This window comes from Prionailurus viverrinus, chromosome C1 (genome assembly GCF_022837055.1).
Source record: "Prionailurus viverrinus isolate Anna chromosome C1, UM_Priviv_1.0, whole genome shotgun sequence".
Taxonomy (NCBI): domain Eukaryota; kingdom Metazoa; phylum Chordata; class Mammalia; order Carnivora; family Felidae; genus Prionailurus; species Prionailurus viverrinus.
The window spans coordinates 121539976-121562257 of record NC_062568.1 but is presented as its reverse complement, the minus strand read 5'-3'; the positions used below and the strand labels follow the sequence as shown (position 1 = coordinate 121562257).

The following is a 22282-nucleotide window of genomic DNA, read 5'->3' as shown; positions in this document are numbered from 1 at the left end:
TCTCCCAATGGAGACCACTACCCCAATTCTAACCAGAAAACTACCCGAAGAGGATGATGCTCTAAAACTGGACAGGGCTTCTGAGGCTTCTCTTACCTTCAAACACCCACTCCCCTCCCCACCCCCACCCTGTCTTGTGTTTTATCTAAGTATTACAGGTCAGAATTTAGGCCAAAGGAGGTAGGGAATCCTAAGAAGATTTTAAAGTTACTCTTATTCCCTGGGAAAAGCTTTAAACATTGATAACTCAATTTATTTTTAAAAATTTTAATGTCACATCAACATGGGTCTAACAAAAAAACCTGAGCACGCACACTGTGAACTTACACCATCCACCCAAAAAAGCATTTAAAAAAACACGTAACGAGGTTAATATCAAAATTAAGCTACCTATGTTATGACTATAATTTTCTAAATGAGCCTAACTATCCTTAAAATCATGAATTTTAGGACATAAAGATAGCTCCCGCTCACTAACGGTAATCGTGAGGGTAATCGTAAGGGTCCAAGTCGATCTGCACTGAAGTATGAGCTCTGTTCAGTCGCATTGGAATTCCTTCAGCAAGGAGTGTTCTCAGCGTGGACACATCAGCAACCAAGCGGTTCACCTTCGGATAACCAATAAGTCTTTTCAGGGGTACATAAAACCTCTTTCCCACAGAGTAGGGTTTGGGGGACTTCTCTATTTGGGCTACTTGGGCATCGGTGAGGAATAATCCGGGCCGTCTGACCAAGCCACTGTCAGTGTCTTCTTCTGACTCGGGTTCACTGGATTCCTTTCTCTTCATAATCCAGACATACTTCTGTCTTATGGCTTCGACTTCTTTTAACACCTCCGTACACAATACAAACAGGAGGAAGTGTTTTTGCTGTAAACTCGGGAATGAGGCTGTAAAAACCTGAAGGCAAATCAAAATGCCACAGTATTATGGGAATCAAACTACTGACAGACATCTGATCTGCTTTTAAAAATTCTAATTATCAAGATCAAAGTCACAAAAGCCACCACCAAGTCACACTATTCATAAATTCACACTAACCCAATGTTCCTGTACTTGATATTAGAGGGAAAAAAGCAAAGAAAAATTGTTAAAAGGGAAATGTGTTGGGGCGCCTGGGTGGCTCAGTCGGTTGAGCGGCTGACTTCGGCTCAGGTCATGATCTCACAGTCTGTGAGCTCGAGCCCCGCGTCGGGCTCTGTGCTGACAGCTCGGAGCCTGGAGCCTGTTTCGGATTCTGTGTCTCCCTCTCTCTGACCCTCCCCTGTTCATGCTCTGTCTTTCTCTGTCTCAAAAATAAATAAACGTTAAAAAAAATTTAAAAAAAAAAGGGAAATGTGTTGTTTATTCTTCACCATTCCTCCTGAACTCAACCAAAAGGGTCTAAGAAGCTTAAGCTTAGAGGCTCAGCTGCCAACAGTCATTTCCTGAGCCACGCTGTGGAGGAAGTCTGCTGGCATTCCTCTTTCCTGCTGCTGATCCTGACAGATTACAATGGGGGGGTAGCTGGCCCAACCGCTTGGAAGCTTTCTAGGATTCCAGATCTTTCTCTGTGGTGCGCATTGAGATATGGCAAAAGGCCAGGTGGTCTCCGGGACTGCAGTAGACCAACTCTGACACCATTTGTGAGCATGAAGGATCTTCCTAGGGTCAATCTCAAAATAAGGTCATTTACACTTATCTCTACAGTGGGGACTCTGTACCCACTATAATTAACTATCCTAATCTATGTGCTTTTTGCCCCGGTAGCTACCTCACAAAGAATACTCACAACTTGATAAGCATGTTCCTCTGGCTCTGAAACTCGGGATCCAGTTGGTTTTGCCAGGATCCAGCTGCCAGGATCCGGTTGCTTTTTCTTGAAGATCCCTATCTGGGTACAGTATCCAACATGCTTAGCCCATGGTGGTGGAGCACCCACACCAGTAAACTCTACAGTGTAACTATAGAGTTTTGCCACATTTGAAGCCCTGAAATCACAAGAAACCATCTTCTGAAACTTAGAGGTTCTGTTAAAGAATCTCCACTAGAATAGAGCGTAAATACAACTAAAATACTTTTGTTGCAAATTCTTACAGCACCAGATAGTGCCAAATCACAGGTTTTGCTTACTTCTGAGGGGCTTTAGGATAATGAGTGTCAGTTTCCAAGTGATCACAATGACAGAAAGGGAAAGTTACGGAGAATTTAGGAGTAAACAAGACCATGATGACTACAGTCCCAACACCTGTTAGGGTTTGCAGTTATACCGGAAACATGACCACCCTTCAAGCTCCTGGGAGGAAACACCCCTGCACATGAGGCCATGAAGCACATCTTCACCTCCCCACACCCTGTTCTGTTTCCTCCACAGATACTCCTAATGTTCTCATATAAAAAAGCACCTGGTGCACCCCATTTTTCCACGCTTGCCTGTGGGACATAGAAAATAAACTCCCCCATTTATTTTGCCGAAATATGCTGGTCCCTTTAGGATCTTATTAATTGCTAAGCTGCATCCTGGGAATTTTATTATGATAAAATAATTTCAGTAATGTATAGGGGTCAAGATTGACTTCATAGTACTTTAAACTCCTGTGGGGTCCCCCGCCCCCCAAAAAAACAAAGAAGCACTTTATGAAATCACCAGTGTTGAAACTGCGTTTGGTTCCACTCAAACTTGTGATCTGAATTTCTAAAGGTCGATGCTGGAAACAGGGGATTGAAATCTGAGTTTGGTGTGCTGATGACAACCATGCCTGGAGAAAAGTACCCAAATACGACTTCGGGAAACTTGGCCAGATCTTCTGAATCCAAATGTTCTATTCTGAAATGGTTAACGGGAAGGACAGAATGAAGTTCTCTTGCAATTATTTTCCTAGTTGATTTAGCAAACACTTTCTATCTCTACACTGATTTATCCCCTCTCTGAATATATAATAGTACTTACATGACCTAAAACTCAACTATTCATATATTCTCACTCTGCCCATCACCCATGTTGCCCGCTCCCTGGCAGGATGCAAATACAACCACTTCTGTGGTAGACCAACCAGGACAGTGAATGTGTAATGAGAAAACAGACAAACCCAGACACCGGGATGAATAGCCAAGTGCCAGAGACTACATGTGAAGTCTGCAGCACCAACAATGAACAATGGATTCAAGCATGCAAGGGGAGACTGGCAAGCTCCCCAGGAGCCCTGCAGGGCCATAACCAGAATGTCTTAAATAAGTTGTGGGCTTCAGCAGCAGATCTCAGTAGAGTTGTCTACCCACACCCAAGGACAAGATCAACTGCCAATACAGGCAGCCAGTAGGAACATATACCTTGACTGGGGGAGTTATCAAAATTAGCATCACTAAGGAGAGACAAATGGACGTTGGGCCTCTGAATGGAAGCCTGGAGAAGGACCCAAATACCCTTCTACAGTATTCCAGGAAGGCATAATCACCAAGAGCCAAAACATGAGTATTCTTATTAAAAGTGAGGTGAGGGGGACTCATTTAACACCCCTGCTTTTAAATACATTCTGAATTTGGGGCAAAAGGCTATGATGGGTAAAACCTACCCTTAAATAATTCAGAAAAGGGTAGGGGAGAAAATTGACACGTGAATCTGCATAAAGGGTGATCCTGGCACTGCTTGCAGCTTACCTGTAAATTTGAAATTTCTGAATTAAAGCCCCAAAACATGCTAGTAAAAAGCCAGTCCAAACTGTCAAGCATATACTTTACAAATCTGAATTAAGAGGACTTAAATCTAGTTAGGACACTAATTTACGGAGATTAATTCACATTTTTCTAATAACTTCAACACAGTAAGAATACTTACAATTCAATACATGTTATCAAGTCAAATCCAAGCAAGCGGGAGTCTTTCTCTACAGCAGAGCCACGATACAAGACAATACTCAAATCTAGGTCCCTAGGACCTAAATGATCCCCTATTGACGGAGACAACTTATCACTGCAAAAATATAGAAGGAACATTTGAACACTCTAATTTAGAATATCTCACCAGCTATAAATCTGATCTTTTGATGATTATCTCCCTATATCAGTTTTCCATGACTTGATGTATTAAGCATAGGGGTAACTTCCTCTCAAAATTGGCCAATGAGAACAAGATTTTGAATATTGCTGTTGCTCAATATTTTTGGTCTTCCCACTCCCTTTGGATCAGTGATTTCAAATTTTTGTTCTGTAGAGGAAAAACATTCCTGAAAAAATGTGTACAAGAGAGAGACCAGAGAGCTGCTCTGCCTTGAATTAAATTAAAAGACCTGGGGCAACTTAAATCCTCTGTAATGAGTTGCCTTGGGGTCCAGCATTAAAGAAATTAGATTTAGGGGCACATGGGAGGCTGGGTAAAGCGTCCCACCCTTGGTTTCGGCTCAGGTCATGATCTCAGTTTGTGAGTTCAAGCTCTGTGTGGGACTCCACACAGTTCAGAGCCTGCCCGGGACCCTCTCCCCCTCTTCCCCTCCCCAACTCCCACTCTCTCAAAATAAAATAAACTTTTTAAAAAAAGAAAGAAATTTAAGATTTTGCCACTTGAATTACCTGTTCCAATCTAATAGACGATCCATGAGGAGATCTACTCCAACAAGTTCTTGAACACAACTATGGAATTTCAGCATGCATAAGAGTGTGGCGTTACCACACCCCAAGTCTGCAACCTACAGATGAAATAGAACATTGAAGACATAGCCAGAAGTCAAATATGACCAAAGCCTTTATAGGAAACTGGGTATTAGAAATAAATTACAATATAATAAACCACTATGCCAAGATCTTTTTTGGTAGAAAAAAGGTACACAAAAAGGAAATTAATCTGAGATATTAGATGGGTTGGCAGTGAGGCAGATTTGTGGATTGTTACAAGTAAATTCTAATTCAGGTTGAGTACCAAGAGCATCCTAGGGGCCTGGCACAGGGACACCACACATGGCAAGCAGGTACCCTATACAAACTTTATACCTCTGAGCTTCATAATTAACACAAAAAAAGGGTGCCTACCAAACATCAGGACAGAGCCTGATCTTTACCAGTGCTTTATAATTTATCCACAGTCTTGTTAACCTATTCCCCTTATTGTGAATGTTACGTACTCTTAAATGGATTTTTTAATCATGCCCTAAAGTCTTCATTTACCACAGCTGTATCACCTAAATTTCTGATTGCCAATTTAGGAAAAGGAAATTAAGATAAAAATTTAATGATATTTAAAGGTACCCAATACCAAAGATACCCCAAATCAGCTTCTAGTGTAGCTAATTGGCTCTAATCCAGTCTAAAGGGGATATCTGGGGATTTGAACTATTTCTGGATACTCAGACAGAAAAGATTCCATATATCTTAAGATGCACAAAAAGGTTTCCAAAGGGTTTAAAAAACAGACTAAAGTTTACCTCAAAATTCATCCCGTTAGAAAACGAAGATTACATAAACTCTCCATTACAGAAGTTACCAGGATGCTTTCAAAAAAACTGCTAAGGGGGTGCCTGGGTGGCTCAGTCACAGTTCCATTCTTAAGCCCAGCATCAGGCTCTGTGCTCACTGTGCAGAGCCTGCTTTGGATCCTGTCTCCTGGGCCTCTCCCGCTCTCCAGGACTCTCTCAAAAATTAAGTTAAAAATACTTAAAAAACAAACAAAAAGCCACTAATTCTCCTCTGGAAAAGGGGAATACAACTATACTTTAGTAATAAAGGCACATTTAGGGGAGCCTGGGTGGCAGGCTCTGTGCTGACAATGGAGAGACTGCTTGGGATTCTCTCCCTCTCTCAGCCTCTACCCCACTCAGGCTCTCTCCCCCTCTCCTGCCCCTCCCCTGCTCACTCTCAAAATATTTTTCTAATGCTTGAGGGTGAGAGAGCAGGTGAGCAGGGGATCTGCAGAAAGAGGGAGAGAGAATCCCAAGCAGGCTCTATGCCGTCAGCACAGAGCCTGGTGTGGGGCTCAAACTCAGGAACCTTGTGAGATCATGACCTGAGCTGAAATCAAGAGTCAGATGCTTATCCTATTGAGCCTCCAGGCACCTCTCTCAATATAAACTTTAAAAAATAAGGCATATTCAACCTATACTCAGTCCTCAAATGTGTTTGACTGCAAAATCATTTCCTTCAATGTTTTAGGTAAACCACAATGTTGTGCCCTGGCCACAATCAGTAATTTTCTTTTCTGAAGCAGGCACACCTATGGGGGAGAAGGGTTACATAGCAAGCACTTAAAAAACCTAATCCCAGAGAGCAAATTACAGTCTTAGCAGCTTTAAACTGTGCTTCTATAGTATACCCAATTTCTTGTTAGCCCAACTAGCTAAAGCTTTTCTTCCCACACACGCCTTAACTTGAAGGCAGCCTCTACTCAAGGATTCCCTCCTAGAAAACAGGATAGCCTCAGGGGAATTAAATTGTACCCACCCTTTTATCCCACTTCCCCACACCCAGTTTTTATACAAAAACCTTTTTTTCCCAACTACTGGGATACCCGTTGATCTTACAGTCAGGGTTCTCCCTATTGCCCTAATCCCTTTCCTTCCCTTGTAACAAATCTTTGAATATTCTAAACACACTTGCTAAATCCTTAAGTTTTTTCCTATTTTTTGACTACACATAAGACCCTCTTCAGTGTTTGAAAAGAGAAATACTGGGGCGCCTAGGTGGCTCAAGTCATGATCTTCCAGCACAAAGTGTGCTTGGGATTCTCTGCCCTTCCCCCACTCGCACTCTTTTCAAAATAGATTTTTTAATGATTATTTTGAGAGAGAGATAGAGGGCGAGCAGGGGAGGAGCAAAGAGAGGGAGAGAAAGAATTCCAAGCAGGCTCCACAAGTCAGCACAGAACCTGACGTGGGGCTTGAACTCACAAACCATGAGATCATGACCTAAGCTGAAATCAAGAGTCAGATACCCAAATGACTAAGCCACTCAGGCACCCCAAAATAGATAAACTTTTATTTTAAAATAAAGGAAAAATACCTACCTTCTTTGGTTTATATTGATTGACTATATCTTTAACAAAGAAGTATCTTTGTTTGTATAACGGAGGTCTGAACTCGATCACGTTCTTGCGTGGAACAGTGCTGCGCTGAAACTTTAAACAAAAAAAAAAGTGTTCTCAATCATGCCCAACTTCAGGGACTCCACAAGGAAAAACCAGCTTAATTTCCCCAGTCACTTTGTAGAATACCTTGGCCTTTCAACCACTATGTGATACTGCATTTCCTCTCCAGTTCATCTAAGCCTTCTCCTATTTTTTGAGAATCTGGCTTTATGCTTTCCTAGAGTTTAGTCTGCCGAAAGCAAAATTCCTAATGAATGCATTTAATAACAATAAAGTCTCCTAGCCACAAGGGACCTATAGTGGAGTGAACTGCCAAGACTGGAGACAGGAGACTGACAAAGACTTCTTGACCCAACTGAAGTCAGGCTCCTTAAAACCTCTTCTAACTAGGCCTTGACTAGTCTTTGCTTATTAGCCCAGTTTTTACTAAGTCAATTGAGACAAAAATTCCCTACCCTAAATAGCTCATTAAACTCTTATCAGATCAAATTCCTCACTACCACTTTTGTAATCTGATCCCCCTGGGCTGCCTTAATCCCGATTCCTGTTAAATCTTAGCAAGACTCTGACACCCTTGTGGTCTTCATAGACTATAAATCCCATAGGCTATAAATCACAAACTGTTGAATATAGGAGTTAAACCCAAATCCACCTTCCCTACCTACTGTCATGTTTATTTCAGTCCTTGAAAAGCCTTCCTTTTTCATTGAGTTGTGTTAATCACTTCTACAAGTGTCAGAATTTCTTTAACATGAGGAATGATTAATCATAATATCTGGATTAATCCAGAATAAATGCAAACATTTTTGAAGTAGGCTTCACGCCCAGCACAGAGCCCAATGTGCGGTTTGAACTCACAGTCCTGAGATCAAGGGTGGCATGTTCTACCAACTAAGTCAGCCAGGCACCCCCAAATTGCTTTCAATCACTTGCTTACACGTGGCCAAAATCAAATTTCTTCAGACAAAAAAAATGCCTCAATTCATCGGGCTCTGCGCTGAGAGGAACCTGCTCTGGATTCTGTCTCCCTCTCTCTGCCTCTCTCCCAGTAGCTCTCAAAAATATACATTTTTAAAAGATGTGTCTAATGTAGATTTTAACTTAACAACCAGAAATTATTCCACTTCAGATACACCAATGTGAAATTTCATCTATGTAGATTCTTATTCAATCCCAACCAACACCCTGGGAAATGTTAGGGACTAAATCTGATGGATTTTACTTCTAACTACCTCACAATACCTCTCAGGGAGATAACTCATACAAGTAGGTTGAGAAAAGCAGCATTACCTCTTCCATGCTGTTTTTTTCCATTTTGTTTCCAAGTTTGAAGCTTCGTTGAGACAAAAAGCAGATTTCTCCTTCAAGTTCTATGAATCAGCAATGACTCTTCTGTAAACACAAAATATTAGTTCTCATAAAGAGGAGCCTGGACAAGAAAGAACTGTATTAATCGACAAGGACAGGGAGTGGGGTGCCTGGGTGGCTCAGTCAGTTAAGTGTCTGACTTCAGCTCAGATCATGATCTTGTGGTTTTTGAGTTCAAGACCGGCATTGGGCTCTGTGCTGACAGTTCAGAGCCTGGAGCCTGCTTCAGATTCTGTGTCTCCCTCTCTCTCTGCCTTTCCCCCATTCACATCCTGTCTCTCAAAAATAAACATTTTTTAAAAAAATAATCTAAGTTTTAAAAAAAAAGCAGGAAAGCATGCTTCCTCCCTTCTCTTTACATATTACCATTTAATCCACAGAATTTACTGAGTATGGTTTCGGGTAAGAAACAAGCACAGAAAGCCCAAGTGACTTTTCACTAGGACAAATCTGGCTAAATGCAGTAACACCCATTCTTCCCAGTTCCTGTTAAAGTTGATACAAACTGAACAATCCTATCAGTTGTGACTATTTCATTAAAGCCCTCAACTTCAAAATTTTTAGGTAGGTTCCACAACCAACATGGGGCTTGAACTCCGGACCCTAAGATCAAGAGTCCCATGCTCCACCAACTGAGCCAGCCAGGCACCCGTCTCCCCTGAATTTCTTTCAAGCACTTGCTCACACATGACCAAAGTCAAAACTGGGGCGCGGGGGGGGGGGGGGGGGGGGGGGAATGTCCCAAGTAATTGATAAACTAAACGCTTCAACATCTATCCAATTTAGATGGACTTGAAACTAAATTTTGGTTCTCATCCTAAAACGTAAGCATGTCAATCACCTCACTTTTCAGTTATTCACTAAGTCCTATCTCAAGCCACCCCCAACCCCACGCGACCCAATGCCAAAGTCTGCATAGGGCACGATACCCACTACGTCCTACCTCCGCGTAAGGAGTTCGACCGCAGAAAAGCAAAGCGCAGAAAACACTGAGTGGGTCCGCCGCGCCGCCACTGTATTTATTTAACTTCGGGCCCCGCCCCGAGCCTCCGCTAGCGCCGCCTCGCCGCGGGGCGTTGCCCGCCGGGGCCACACCTGCACCGCCCACACCTGCGCCGCCGGCTCTGCCGCGGTACTCCCTAGTCTTCAGGGTAGGTGGCGCTCTCGGGCCCCGCGCCCTGCCCTGTTCCTCTCCGGGCTCCAGGTTCCAAAGCGTTGGTTTTGCGTCTCTAAACGGCCGCTGTAGCGCTCGTCCCGAGGCCATTTTCTAGCCTTCCCTCGGAACCTCTGTAGAGACCACTGTTACCGCCACGCCCCGCACTGGCGCGCGACCTCGACCAGCCCCGGCCCTCCAGGAGCCGAGACTGTTGAGTCGAGGCGGCGGCGCCCCAGGCGCGTCTGCGGGCCGCGAGCGGGGCGGCGGGCTCCGGCGGCTGTTGGGTTCCTGGCTCTCCCCGTTCGCAGCAAAGAACAGAAAACGGTCCCCGGCAGCGGAAGGCAGCAAGGTGAGCGGCCAGGCGGAGCGCGAGCCGGCCAGCGGCTTGTGTCCGATTCAGCCGCCTCTCCGATCCTCACAACAATCCCCAGGGCCCTGGAGAGGACTCTGGGCTGAGTAAAGTTGGTCCAATAACGTCTAAGCCCAGAAGAACGTTCTTTCAGCCCCCAAACCTCCAACTGGTAATTTACGCATGCTGGGGATGCAACTGTATGATCTCCTAGAAAAGTTACTGTATCCTCTCCTTCTCCTGCCAGACATTTAACCTGACACTTTATAATCGGTTATTTCTTTATTGTATGTGATGGAAGGGTTTAAGGAGGCGGAGGGGAGAGATGCGAAGCCGCCGCCTTTGGGAAAAAAAAATTTTTCTCCATTTTACAAGACTCAAAAGCTGGTGTTTACCAATGAATTAATAATCCCCTGATATATCATAAATTATATATTAGAACTGTACTTTCAAACAACACCTACAATATGCAAAGGACGGTGCTAACGGTTTTGGAATATCACAAGGTTAGATTACACAATCTTTGTTTTTGGTGTTTTGAGGGGTCTAGTCTCATAGTAAAAAGCATATAACTCAAGCTTCACTGTTTGAGAGATTCCTATTGTCCTGGGGTTAAAACTGCAATGTGAACAGACTGTCTTCATTAGAGGAGCATATTCCTTATTACAGGATGTATAATTTAAACAGAACCGTACAGGGGCTCCTGGTGGCTCAGTCGGTTGGGCAGCTGACTCCTGCACAGGTCATGATCTCACAGCTCATGAGTTCGAGCCTGCCTGCCGCACTCCCCCACCCCCCACCCCACCCCCAGTCCCGCCGCAGGGCTCTGTGCCGATGGCTTGGAGCCTGGAGTCTGCTTCAATTCTGTGTCTCCTTCTGTCTCTGCCCCTCCCCTGTTCACACTCTGTCTCTGTCTCTGTCTCAAAAATAAATAAACATTAAAAAAAATTTTTTTTAAACAGAACCTTACAAGTTAATGAGTGAATTCCACTTCTGGGTATTTTTAAATTAATTAAACAAGGAGGCTGTTAGACTGAGATGACTCTAGTGCCTTGGCAGCCCGACATAAGCAAACCTAAACCTTTAAGTGTCTCAAGGTTAAAACATGGAAACCTAAGAATGTCCAAGGGCAAACAGATCTCTAGGCTTTCCCAAATAAGGTAATTGGTTAAGCTGTAACCAGTCAAATAATTTCCCTGCTTTGCTTTGGCATCTTCCTTATACAGGTCTTTCCTCTAGTTCCTGACGGTGGTTACGACCTACCTGATCTGAATTAATCTTTTCAAATTCCTAAAAATGTCAATATGCTTCAGTTTACCTATTAACAGTGTATATGCAAAAGAATTGAAAACAGAGGCTTGAACAGATATTTCTACACCAATATTCACAGCAGTATTTAGAGTAGCAAAAGGTAGAAACAACCCTAATGCCCATCAATAAACAAAAGTCGCATATATATGGAATGAGATATTGTTCAGCCTTTAAAAGGAAGGAAATTCTAACTTACTACAATATGGTTGAACCTTTAAGACATTATGCTAAGTGAAATAAGCAAGTCACAAAAGGACAAATACTGGAAGGGGGCAAGGGAACAAGGAAAAATAATTTTCAGTAGCACACTTTAATGGATATCAGATTTTAGTCCTGTTCATTGTCTTTGAGGTTTTGTTATCTACCTGCAAATGACTGGATCTTGAATTTTTCTAGTTTACTCCAATATCTGACTCTCTAACATTATCAGTTTTCTCCCATCCTTCTGACTTGGAATCAGTAATAACACAAAGTGTCCTTTTCCAAAAGCCCTGAAAGCCAAAGCTGGTTAATTTGATATGAATTCCATGGAAGTCACCACAACACTTCATGTATGGACAACCTTTGTGCCTTGTTATATGGGCCAAACCAGAAAGTTCACTAGAACACCTGGTGACATCACCAGAGACATTCACACTGCATCCCAGGAAAATCTATGGTCACCACTGCCTCTCCTCAGTCTGACTGAAGATGCTTCAAGTCCAGCATCTAGAAATCTTCTCAATTAACTGCCCCTTTGCACCCAAAAACTCACTTTGTAGTCTATCCCATAACTTCTGTTTTTATTTTACTGGGGGACCTGGGTGGCTCAGTCAGTTAAGCACTCTGACTTCTGCTCGGTCATGATCCCACGGTTCATGAGTTAGAGCCCCACGTTGAGATCTGTGCTGACAGCTCAGAGCCTGGAGCCTGTCTCCCTCGTTATCTGCTCCTCCCCCGATCATGTGCTGTTTCTGTCTCTCTCTCTCAAAAATAAATATTTTTAAAAATTAAGAAAAAATTTTTTTAATAAATGCCTCTTATTAAATCCTGATTGCTTGTTCCATATGGCCTAACTTTGGGATCTCACCTGCAACACCACTTCATGAAATGAGGCACAACTTTTTAACTTAACTGACTTATTCTCAGGGTTAAGAGAGTGGCTCAATAAGGGGCGCCTGGGTGGCTCAGTCGGCTGAGCATCCAACTTTAGCTCAGGTTATGATCTCATGGTTCTTGAGTTTGAGCCCCACATCAGACTCACTACTGTCAACGCAAAGCCCTTAAAAGGGATCCTCTGTCCTCCTTTCTCTGTGCCCTTCCCTCTCTCAAAAATAAACATTTAAGGAGGACCTGGGTGGCTCGGGTCCTTGAGTTTGAGCCCTGCATCAGACGCTGTGCTGACAGCTCAGAGCCTAGGGACTGCTTCGGATTCTGTGTCTCCCTCTCTCTCTGCCTCTCTCTGTCTAAAAAATAAACATTAAAAAAATGCAAAAAAAAAAAAAAATCACCCTTGTTTACTGTGCTTTTCCTGGTAACCTCCCATAACTGGCCTCCCCCAATACCCCTACCCCAACATCTTTCTTTTATCTTTATTGAAGATGGGATTTAAAGGCCTGGTTTGGGCTTTCTCTGGGAGTTACTCATTCTTCCCAGGTATCTCCCATGTATACACGAGGTATGCATGTTAATAAACTTGTCTGTTTTTCTCTTCTTAATCTATTTTTTAAGTAATCTCTATACCCTATGTGGGGCTCGAACTCCTAACCCCAAGATCAAGAGCCACATGCTTCACTAACTGAGCCAGCCAGGGGCCCCTTAATATGTTTTTTATTACAGGGGTCTCAGCCAAAAACTCAGAAGGATAGAGGGAACATTATTTTTCCTCCCCTTCAAGATGAGCCCATTTATATAAGACACTTAAGGGAGTCAAACTCATAAAGACAGAAAAGTAGAATGGTGGTTGCCAGGGGCTGGGGGGAAGAAGGAATGGAGTGTTGTTGTTTAATGGATACAGAGTTCAGTTTGGGATGGTGGAAAAGTTCTGTAGATGGGTGGTGAAGTGATGGTTGCACAACAATATCAATATACTTAATGCCACTGAACCATATATTTAAAATGGTAAGTTTTAGGGCACCTGGGTGGCTCATTCAGTTGGGTGGCTGACTCTTGATTTCCACTCAAGTCATGATCTCATGGTTCATGAGTTCGAGGATCATATTGGGCTCAGCACTCACAGGGAGGAGCTGGCTTCTGATTCTGTCTCTCCTCTCTGCCCCCCCCCCCCACTTGTGTGTCCTCTCTGTTTCTGTCTCTCTCTCTCTCTCTCAAAAGTAAATAAATGTTTAAAATTTTTTAAATAAGATGGTAAGTTTCAGCATAACAGACTTGTTGAATCAATATAAACTGGGAAAAAATTTTTCCGTGTTATATTTTACCACAATTTTAAAATATTTAAAGAATTTAAGTTAATGGCCTATACAGGATTCCTGGATCTAGAGTTTTTGCCTTAACCTGCTAGCCAGCTCATTTATGAACTTGAATTCTCATGTCCAGCTCCCTCTCCAAATTTGCCTATTTCATCATTTTCCTGGTCCCCTACTCTCAGTCTGAAAATCCTCCTTGGCTCTGTCCATTTCCACCCCTCCCACATTTGGACAATCACCAAATCTTGACTTCTTCAAGCTGTCAGTTGCATCTGTTCCTTCCTGTGGCCAATACCTTGGCTTACTCTTTGTCATCTTCTTTTTTCACTGTACCTCATCTTAACTTCTGCCCCCAGATTCTAAGTCCCACTGAGATACAGACCATGCTCTGTGCTTTCAGAATGAGTTTAAGTCAAATAGGCCAAATAGATCTCTCTCCACCACCCCTCTTCCCTTTCTCTTTACCCTGCATTGTTTTTTGCCTCAGCACTTAATTGCCATTTGATAGCCCAGTATTTGTTCACTTGCTTATTATCTGTTTCCTCCCCCTGGAATGTTAGCTACTAGGGACTTGGTTTTGTTAGCTGTTGTATCTGCAGTGTCTAGAGCACTGTCTACCTGGCACATAGCAGGTCCTCAGTAAACAGTGTTTGGATAAGTTAAAGAATGATTAGATTTGATGCCTTTTGTCTGTTGCTACTTATTATTATTATAAAATAAAGTCTTGGACTTTGGCCAACTAAGAGGAGGTCTCTGGGTGAATGCATTCACATCTATAACAAGGGTTTCAATAATAAATTCTACATAAGTGTGTGTGTGTGTGTGTGCTTTTATCTTTTTCAAGTGTTTATATTTGAGAGAGAGTGCAAGTCAGGGAGGGGCAGAAAGAGAGGGGGACGGAGGATCTGAAGCAGGCTCTGTGCCGACAGCAGATAGCCCCATGTGGGCTCGAACCCATGAACCGTTTTTTTTAATATTACTCTAACCTTTGGAAATTTTTTCAGTTGATAAGTGAAAAATAAGATTACGCATTCAATAACTATGTGGAGTGTACCTATTATGGACCAAGTACTGGTTTGAGTGAAGAAGACAAAAGTCCAGGAACTGCTGGTGTGTAACTGGGTGTGCAAGAGCACCGGGCTACAAGGGTTCCAATCAGACCAGGCTTGGCCACTCACTGCTGACAAAATCCAAAGGCAGAGAGACAAGCATTGGTAAAACGAGAAAGGAATTCATGTCAATGAGGCCAACACTGGGAAAACAGAGGACTAACTAACTTCTCATCTCCAAAGTGCTGAAAATACTTCTAGGTTACTGCAAGGAAAATGTGGGACAAAGCTCGGTGGTACAAGTAGGTGGGCAATAAAGGTCAGGTCAAGCACTGTGTTAGGGTCAATCACTCAGGGTCTTGCTGGCTCCCAGCAGTCTTTATTCCTTGAGGGGTAGTTTTGCTTCCCACCAAGGGATGCTTTGCCTACAGGGTCTTTTGCCTGAGTTAAGAGATAAGCTGGAGAGAAGAATTTAGTTAGAATGTACTCACAGGTCAAAATGGAGGTAGTTGAAGTCCTCTTTTATGAGTCTGCCTTGCAATAAGTGACCAAAAGTTATCCTGGATGCCAGATTGAAACTGATACTCAAAATAGGCTGAAATATTTAGAGGTCTGAAGAGAAGATTATCTCATTTTGCACATAAAAGGAATGTAAGCAGCTTGTGGCCAGAAGGAAGATTATGACAGATTAAGATGGAAGGGCAGCTCTCCCTGCCCACAGGTCCTGTCCCAGTGTTTTAATAAAACCACCTTTTTTGCATGGGGGTGGGGAATTAAGATGCACAAATTCAAATTTGTTATTTTTTTTAACGTTTACTTATTAAGAGAGAGAGAAGAAGGGGAAGGGCAGAGGGAGAGAGGGGGACAGAAGCCCCTGTAGCAGGCTCCAGGCCGAAGGCAGAGAGCCCAATGTGGGTCTTGAACTCAGGAATCGTGAGATCACAACCTGAGCCAAAGTCAGATGCTTAACCTACTGAGCCACCCAGGCGCACCTCACAAATTTTTTAAAGGAAAAAAAAAAAAGATACCCAAATTCTTTGATACTCCTATCGATAAGTGGAGTCTAGTTCTTCTCCTTTTGAGTCTGAATAAGTTTTATGATTTTTACCAATGAATATAATACCAGAATGCCAGTTTTGGGCCCAAGTATTAAGAGACTAGAAGCTTTGGAGAGCATGGGTGGCTCAGTCAGTTGACCTTCTGACTCTTGATTTTGTCGTGTTCCCAGGGTCATGGGATGGAGCCCCGCATCAGGCTCCATGCTGAGTCTGGAGCCTGCTTAATTAAGATTCTTTTGTCTCTCTCCCTCTGCTCCCCTCCCCGACTCACCCTCTCTCTCTCTCTCTCTCTCTCTCTCTCTCTCTCTCTCTCTCTAATATAAAAAACAATTTTTTTTAAGAAACTGGTAGCTTCAACTGTTATGCCCAGAATTCGTGATCCCCAAAGACCACTAAGGAGCCGAGTCTGATGCAAAAGCAAAAGAGCCTTTATTCGAGCTAGCTCGAGCTCAATCCCCTACCTGCACCGACACAGTGGTGAGACACCAGGGAGAGAGAGCGAGTTTCAAAAGGACAAAGGTTTTATTGGGGCCTAGGGGCAGTTGGTGAGGTAATGGCTATGGCCTCAGCCGATTGGCTGGGGAAGGGTCCGAGTCCTGTTAGGCAGGTGGGGGGGGGGGGGTTACTCAAGGGGAGGAGGTGGGTCAAGGTGAAGGACACAGAACAAGATGGAGGCGGCCGGCGTAGGCCCACCCTTTCACAACCTCTTGTCTCTTGGAATCCAGGTGCCATGCTATGAGGAAGAACAAGCAGCCCCATGGAGAGGCCCACAGGGAGAGAAGCCAAAACTTGCCCCCTCCCTGCCCCTTTGGCTGACAGCATCAACCTGTCTTGCTGGCCATGTGGGTGAACTATCTTAGAGGAGAATCCTCCAGACCCAGGTGAGCCATGTTAGCTAAATGCCTGAGGACTGAGAGCAGCTTTGCCCACACACACAGAGCTGGAAGTATCTTGCGAATTTACATCCCCCTAGGTAGCATTTGCCAACAACTAAGCAGTGTGGATATATAAAAGTTGGCTTCCTCAGGGTGCCTGGCTAGCTCAGCCAGAAGAGCATATGACTCTTAATCGTGGGGTTATAAGTTTGATGCCCGTGTTAGTATATAGAGATTAATAAAAAAAAATAAACCTAAAAAAAGAGTCAATCTGTAATAAATAAATAAATAAATAAATAAATAATCAGCTCCTTTCCTCAAGTTGGAACTATAGGGTATAATTTATACTCCAGAGTTCCCCTGAGGTATCAGGCTATTATCCACAGTACTTGACCCAAAATTGCATATTGCCTGTTTTCCTCCCAGTCCTGCTCCCCCATTTCCCTCACACCTTCTCCCCGGGGAAGATTAATTGCATATAAATCTTCCCATCTCAGGATCTGGCTCTGGGAACTGGACCAGAGGCAACCCCTCTGGCTGTTTTGTGGAGAATGAATTGGAGGCCCCTAGGAGTGGAAGCATCCTGACCATTTAGAAGGCCATTTCAGTAAGTCAGAAGAGGTACAAGAAAGGCCTGGACTTTGTAACAGCAGGGAAAGTCTAATGGTGTGGACAGAGTCTGAACCTACCTTGACAGTGAAACTAACAATTTCATAATGATATGGTGGATCGTAAGGGGTGAAAAACTCAAGGATGTTTCCCAGCCTTGTGCACCTCTGCTCGCTGTGGTAGCCCCAGGTGCGACCTGGATGTGCAGAAGGACGCAGGCAAGTTCCTGGGCCTGCACAAGCTGCAGAAACACTCTGCTAGCAACTACATCATTGTGTCCAACCAGATGAACATGGCTGAGGCTGAAATGGTGAAAGGCAGGTCAATGGGCCCTTTAAAATCTATACTATCTGTAGGGCCATTCTCAGGAGAGGCCAGTCAGATGATTCCATTTTGGATCTGGCCAAGACAGCATTATCTCAGAGAACTTCTGACTGGGGAAGGTCATGGATGTGGAATATTTGTCATAAACAAGTTGTGGCGCACCCCTCCCCCCCAAATATTTACCAAGTTTCTGGTGTGATCAATTGAAAAACATGGAGGTAACTTTAGTAGATGTAAAAACCTATGGAGAAAAGAGCATTGAAAATCAAGCATTGGGGCATCTGAGTGGCTTAGTTGGATGAGTATCCGACTTCAACTCAGGTCATGATCTCACAGTTGGGGTGAGTTCAAGCCCCAGGTCATGCTCACTACTGTCAGAGACTGCTTGGGATTCTCCGTCCCCCTCTCTCTGCCCCTCCCCTGCTCATGTTGCAAGATTTGTTTTAAATATTTATTTATGTATTTTGAGAGAAAGAGGACATGCACACAGGAGCCGAGGAGGGGCAAACAGAAAGGGAGAGAGAGAATCCCAAGCAGGCTCCATGCTGTCTGCACATAGCCTAATGTTGGACTCGATCTCACAAACCATGAACCATGAGATCATGAGCTGATCCAAAATCAAGAGTAGGACATTTAACTAACTGAGTCACCCAGGCACCCCTTAAAGTTTTTAACTCTTTAAAGGAAGAGAGAGGGGCACCTGGGTGGCTCAATTGGTTAATCGTCCAACTTCAGCTCAGGTCATGATCTTATAGTACATGAGTTCGAACCCCATGTTGGGCTCTGCACTTACAGCACTGAGCCTGCCTGGGATTCTCTCTCCCTCACTCTCTTTCCCTCCCCCACTCTCTCTCTCTCTCCCTCTCTCTCTCTCAAAAAACAAAAAAACAAAAACAAAAAACTTAATTAAAAAATAGAAAAATTGTGTTCAGTAAATGTTGACTAATGACCCACTCTGATAAATGTTACCCCACTTAACAGTGTTGGCCACTTCGTTGGCCTTCAAGAAATTATTGTTGGAAAAAAAAAATGATTGTTGGTTAGATCCTTAAGTTACCAAAAGTCTGTTTTTTTCCCCTGTTCCAATTGGGTACAAAAGCCATTTACAAGCCACCAGAAAGGGCTCAGTTGGTTGAGTGTCTGACTTCGGCTGAGGTCATGATCTCACAGTTCTTGGTTTCAAGTCCTACATCAGGCTCACAGCTGTCAGCCCAGAGCATGCTTCAGATCTTCTGTCCCCCATCTCTCTGCCCCTGCCCTGCTCGCATGCATGCGCTCTCTTTCTCAAAAATAAATAAACCTTTAAAAAATATAAAAATAAAAGCCGCCAAAAAGGAAAAGTTGTGGAAAAATAGCAGAGGAGTTAAATGTGTCTTCATTAGATCTTTGTTTATTTGTCAGCCCCTCTTCATATCAGACATTAGATGGCTCCTGATTAAATCACACCACTTGTCACACATTTTGCCATGATATTAAAAAAAAAAAAAGTTAATGGATTTAAAAGAAGTGTAAAGTGCTGCAAAAGCAGTACTGTCAGAAACCATTAATCTTTAGCTATCTACATTGTCCAAGGTAAGGAAAACATTGCATGAGAAAGAATTGTGCCAGGACAGTCATCTAATCTACCTAGCCAATACAAGCTGTGTTGCAGGGGCAAGCTAGAGCGCCTAGCTGGCTCACTCCATAGAGCACATGACTCTTGAATCAGGGTCATTGGGTGTAGAATTACTTTTAAAAATTGGGGGGGGGGGACAAGCTAAAATTATTCAGCAGTCTACTCACCACTTAAGAAAATAAGGTACTCATTGCCATTCATCTTTTTTCATGTTTTGAATATGACTTTTCAACAAATGTGTGTTGATTAGCGATGTTACCTAAAGTACTACCTAGTGCTTTAAGGGTGGGAATAATATCTTACTTCAACCACATATTCCTGGAGTACATGATAAATACTTTAAAAATATTTATAGAATGAAAGTATTCAGGAGCTATGCATTTGCAGAGGATACTTTCTCTATGAAGCATTCCCTGATATCTCTTGGTATTATTGAACAAGTTCTCCCTAGTGTTTCCATTGACCCTGGCTGGAGACAAAAATATGAATTATAGTGGGTGAAATAAGTACTATGAGAGAGATAGGTAAAAACTAGTGGGATCATAAATGAGTGGACAATTCATTCTGCCTTTGATAGGAGTGGGTCAGAGAAATATACAGAGAAGTGGCTTCTCAGCTGGGCTGTATACAGTGAAATGGTGAAAAGGGAGTTCCAAGGAAAGGAAATAAATCAAGTCACAAAGAAATGAGTAAGAATGCCTTTTTTTTAATTTAAATTTTAGTTAACATGCAGTGCAATATTGGTTTTGGGAGAATTCAGCGATTCATCAATTATATACAACAATCAGCGCTCATCACAACCAGTGCCCTTCTTTTTTTTTTTTAATTTTTTTTTTAAATTTACATCCAAATTAGTTAGCATATAGTGCAACAATGATTTCAGGAGTAGATTCCTTACTGCCCTTATTCATTTAACCCATACCCCCTCCCAAAACCCCTCCAACAACCCTCAGTTTGTTCTCCATATTTATGAATCTCTTCTGTTTTGTCCCCCTCCCTGTTTTTATATTATTTTTGTTTCCCTTCCCTTATGTTCATCTGTTTTGTCTCTTAAAGTCCTCATATGAGTGAAGTCATATGACTTTTGTCTTTCTCTAATTTCACTTAGCATAATACCCTCCAGTTCCATCCACATAGTTGCAAATGGCAAGATTTCATTCTTTTTGATTGGTGAGTAATACTCCAGTGTGTGTGAGTGTGTGTGTGTGTGTGTGTGTGTGTGTGTGTGTGTGTATACACACGTCTTCTTTATCCATTCATCCATCGATGGACATTTGGGCTTTTTCCATACTTTGGCTATTGTTGATAGTGCTGCTATAAACATGGGGGTGTATGTGTCCCTTCGAAACAGCACACCTGTATCCCTTGGGTAAATGCCTAGTAGTGCAATTGCTGGGTCGTAAGGTAGTTCTATTTTTAGTTTTTTGGGGGAACCTCCATACTGTTTTCCAGAGTGGCTGCACCAGCTAGCATTCCCACCAATGCCCTTCTTAAGACCCATCACCCATCTACCTCCCTCTACCAATCCTCAGTTTGTTCTTTATCATTAAGTCTCTTGGGGTACCTGGGTGGCTCAGTCTGTTAAGCTTCCGAATTCCACTCAAGTCATGATCTTATGGTATGTGACTTCAAGCCTCTCATAGGGCTCTGTGCTGACAGCTCGTAGCCTGGAGCCTGCTTCAGCTTCTGTGTCTCCCTCTCTCTCTCTGTCCCTCCCCCACTCCCACTCTGTCTTTCTCTCTCTCAAAACTAAACATTAAATATTTATTTTAATTTTAAAAAAGAGTCTCTTGGGGCACCTGGGTGGCCCAGTCGGTTAAGCATCTGACTTCAGCTCAGGTCATGACCTCACGGTTCATGAGTTTGAGCCCCACATGAGGCCCTGTGCTGATAGCTTGGAGCCTGGAGCCAGGAGCCTGGAGGCAGGAACCTGGAGCCTGTTTCGGATTCTGTCTCCCTCTTTCTCTGACCCTCCCCTGCTCATACTCCATCTCTGTCTCTGTCCCTCTCTCTCTCTCAAAAATAAATAAAAACATTTAATTAATAAAAAAAAAGAGTCTCTTGTGGTTTGTTTCCCTCTCTTCTCTTCCCCCTACCTTTCCATATGTTCATCTGTATTGTTTCTTAAATTCCACATATGAATGAAATCATATGGTATTTGTCTTTCTCTGATTGACATGTTTCGCTTAGCATATTACATTCTAGCTCCATCCACATTGTTGCAAATGACAAGATTTCACTCTTTTTAATGGCTGAGTAATATTCTATTGTGTATATATACGACCATATCTTTATCCATTCATCAATCGATGGTCAGTTGGGCTCTCTGCATAGTTTGGCAATTGTTGATAACACTGCTATAAACATTGGGGTGCATGTATCCCTTCAAATCTGTATTTTTATATGCTTTGGGTAAATACCTAATAGTGGAATTGCTGGATCATAGGGTAGTTCTATTTTTCGTTTCTTGAGGAATCTCCATGCTATTCTCCAGAGTGGCTGCACCAGTTTGCATTTCCACCAACACTGGAAGAAGGTTCTCCTTTTTCTGCATCCTCACCAACACCTAATTTTTTTTTTAAGAAAAAAAATTTTTTTAAGTTTATTTATTTATTTTGAAAGAGAGTGTGCACAGGACATGGGGAGGGGCAGAGAGAGAGAGAGAATCCAAAGCAAGCTCCACACCAGTAGTGTGGAGACCAATTCAGGGCTCAAACCCGCAAAATGTGAGATCATGACCTGAGCCAAAACCAAGAGTTGAACACTTAACCGACTGAGCCACTCAGGGGCCCCAACACCTACTGTTTCTTGTATTGTTAATTTTAGCCATTCTGACAGGTGTGAGGTGGTATCTCATCATGGTTTTGATTTGTATTTCCCTGATGATGAGTGATATGGAGCATCTTTTCAGGTGTCTGTAGGCCATCTGTATATCTTCTTTGGAAAAGTGTCTATTCATGTCTCTGTCCATTTCTTAACTGGGTTATTTGTTTTTTGGGTGTTCAGCTTGATAAATTCTTTCTAGATTTTGGATACTAACCCTTTATCAGATATGTCTTTCACAAATATCTTCTCCCTTTCCATTGGTTGCCTTTTAGCTTTGTTGATTGTTTCCT

General features: G+C 42.9%; 1 protein-coding gene and 1 pseudogene across 1 annotated transcript; one reads left to right on the top strand and one right to left on the bottom strand.

Moving 5' to 3' along the window:
* Positions 1-251: 251 nt before the first annotated feature.
* HENMT1 (HEN methyltransferase 1) lies at positions 252-9583 on the bottom strand. The gene is made up of 8 exons (XM_047870946.1): positions 9359-9583; positions 8338-8439; positions 6967-7077; positions 4545-4660; positions 3814-3948; positions 2626-2805; positions 1771-1969; positions 252-899 (listed from the first exon to the last, which is right to left on the bottom strand). Exons 2-8 carry the CDS (start codon positions 8359-8361, stop codon positions 474-476), a joined length of 1191 nt encoding a protein of 396 aa, XP_047726902.1. The 5' UTR covers positions 8362-8439; positions 9359-9583; the 3' UTR covers positions 252-473.
* A 7048-nt stretch (positions 9584-16631) lies between these two features.
* On the top strand, positions 16632-17661 carry LOC125171696 (40S ribosomal protein S21-like; annotated as a pseudogene).
* The last annotated feature ends 4621 nt before the right edge of the window (positions 17662-22282 follow it).